Source organism: Eimeria tenella, genomic scaffold (assembly GCF_000499545.2).
Source record: "Eimeria tenella Houghton genomic scaffold, Eth_scaff32, whole genome shotgun sequence".
NCBI classification, from domain to species: Eukaryota; Apicomplexa; class Conoidasida; order Eucoccidiorida; family Eimeriidae; genus Eimeria; species Eimeria tenella.
The window spans coordinates 234,799-237,410 of record NW_013543049.1 but is presented as its reverse complement, the minus strand read 5'-3'; the positions used below and the strand labels follow the sequence as shown (position 1 = coordinate 237,410).

Sequence of the window (2,612 nt, the reverse complement as noted above, 5' to 3'; positions counted from 1 at the left end):
CGGCGGCGGTGTGTTTGGGGTGTACGTACACCTCAGGGCGGGGGAAGAAGCGCGGGAGGAAAAGGAGGAAATCCGAAGCAAAAAAAGAGTTAATTTGCAGTTTTTTGCAAGACAAAAGGTTCCGTCTCGCTATGTGCACCCGGTGGGTTGCAGCGAGGCTGCTGCTGCTGCTGCTGCTGCTGCTGCTGCTGCTGCGAACTCCCCGGGCTGCTGCTGAGCGGGCTGGGGCGCCCGCGAGACGGGCAGCGGGGAGTTCTTTTCAGAACAATTTTGTTGCAGTTTTGTAGTTTTGGATTTATTTTGTTTAGTTTTTAAAAGCACTTGAAAAGATGAAAAAGCCTTTCTTCGTGGCCCTCGGCCTCTTCGCGCTGCTGCCTGTCTGGCTCGCTGCAGCAGCAGCAGCAGCAGCAGCAGCAGAAGAGAGCAAAGAAGACGACTCTGCTGTTCTCGTCCTCACCAACTCCAACTTCGACGAAACTCTCAAGCAAAACGAAGTTGTGCTTGTCAAGTTCTACGCCCCCTGGTCCGCCCAAGACACTCCCGCTGCTGCTGCTGCTGCTGCTGCTGCTGCTGCTCTGGGGCAGCAGCACACACTGGGACGCGGGTTTGCTGCGTAGTTTCTACTGGGGTTTGAAAAGAGTTTTAAAAGGGAAGGGGCCGGCGGTGCTGCGGCGTCTGCGTCTGCTGCTGCGTGGCCGCGGTGGGGGTGTCTGCTGCTGCTGCTGCTGCTGCGGCGGCGGCGGCGGCGGCTCGTTTGAAGCCGTTTTTTCTGCCGTTTGCTGCTGCGCGCTGCAGGTGCGGCCACTGCAAACGCATGGCCCCGGAATACGCAAAAGCTGCGCAGCTTTTGCAGCAGAAAGGCAGCAAAGTCGTTTTGGCAAAAGTCGACGCCACTGCGGAGACGGACTTGGCCAATAAACACGACATCAGCGAGTTCCCCACCGTCACTCTCTTCCGCAACCAGAAGCCCGAGCAGTACACTGGGGGCCGCACTGTGGGTCTTAGTGTCATTATTTGACTATTATTTGATTATTATTTGATTATTATTTGATTATTAATTATGATTATTATTTATTATTTAATGATGAATTATTTGATTATTATTTAATGATTAATTATTTAATTATTACTTAATTAATTATCATTTGTAGTTATTACTTAGTGTTGTTTAATTAGTATTGTTAATTGAAGTGTTACTTAATTATTGTTGTCTGTTGTTGCTGTTTAATTGGTGTCTGTTTCGTTGTTTGTATTTGGGTGGTTGGGGGGGTGGTTCGGCGGGCGGCACGCATGCACGGATGCATGCACGGATGCATGCACGGATGCATGCACGGATGCATGCACGGATGCATGCACGGATGCATGCACGGATGCATGCACGTAGGCATGCGTTCCATATGCGCTTCAACTCACGTCATTCGCCCCGCGTTTCCTTCCCCGCATTCCCTGCGCAGGCGGAGGCAATAGTGGAGTGGGTGGAGACGATGACGGGCCCGGCAGTGACGGAAGTGAGCAGCAGAGAGGAGGCCGCGGCGCGGGTGAGCCGCGAGGCGCCCGTGGCGTTCGTGGCGGAACTGAGCGCAGCAGACTCGGAAGTGGCGAAGACGTTTTGGGCAGCGGCAGAGGCGGGCCGGCAGCTGGGGAAGTTCTACTGCACGTACGGCGCGGCGCCGGGCGCAGAGCGCGTCTCGGCCGTGCGCTTCGAAGAGGGCTGGGTCCCCTTCGAAGGCGAGGCGGAGCCCGCGGCGCTGCGGGCCTTCCTGGAGACGGAGTCCTTCCCGCTGCTGGGCCCGATCAACGGCGAGAACTTCCGCAAGTACGTGGAGCGCGACGCGGCGCTGGTCTGGTTCTGCGGCGCCGCTCCCGACTTCGACCAGTTCAAAGACAGCCTCCGCGCCGCCGCGAAGGCCGTCCGCAGCGACTTCCACTTCGTCTGGCTGGACACGGACAGCTTCCGCGGCCACGCCGAGGCCGCGCTGGGCCTCGCGCAGTTCCCCGGGCTGGTGGCGCAGACGCGCCGCGGCCGCTTCGTGCTGCCGGCGGCGGCGGCGGCGGCGGCGCTGCGGGACGCGGCGGCGGTCACGCAGTTCCTCGCGGACGTGGCCGCGGGGAAGGTGGAGCGCGCGCTCAAGTCCGAGCCCGTGCCCGAGAGCAACGCGGAGCCCGTGAAGGTGGTCGTGGGCAAGACCTTCGAGCAGCTGGTGCTGCAGGACGCGCGGGACGTGTTTCTCGAGGTCTACGCGCCCTGGTGCGGCTACTGCAAGAGCTTCGAGCCTGTCTACCGCGAGTTCGCGGAGCGCCACCGCGCCAACCCGCGGCTCCTCGTCGCCAAGATGGACGGCACTGCCAACGAGGCGCCGCTCGAGGCTTTCGAGTGGAACAGCTTCCCCACCATTTTCTTCGTCCGCGCCGGCGCCAAGAGCCCCCTCCGCTACGAGGGCGCCCGCACTGTCGACGGCCTCTCCGAGTTCCTCCAGAAGCACGCCTCCGCGCCCCGCCCCGACAAGGGCGAGGAGCTCTGACCGCACCCGCACCCCACGCCCCCGCCCTGCGGCTGCTGCGGCTGCTGCGGCTGCTGCTGCGGCTGCGGCTGCTGCTGCTGCTCCGCGGTG

General features: G+C 60.7%; 1 protein-coding gene across 1 annotated transcript; it reads left to right on the top strand.

Annotated features, from left to right (window-relative positions):
* Positions 1-329: 329 nt before the first annotated feature.
* ETH_00006210 (protein disulfide isomerase, putative) lies at positions 330-2,522 on the top strand (the record flags this gene model as incomplete). The annotated part of the gene is made up of 3 exons (XM_013376177.1): positions 330-523; positions 796-994; positions 1,455-2,522. The coding sequence occupies 3 exons, from the start codon at positions 330-332 to the stop codon at positions 2,520-2,522; spliced, it is 1,461 nt and encodes a 486-aa protein (XP_013231631.1).
* Positions 2,523-2,612: the final 90 nt, after the last annotated feature.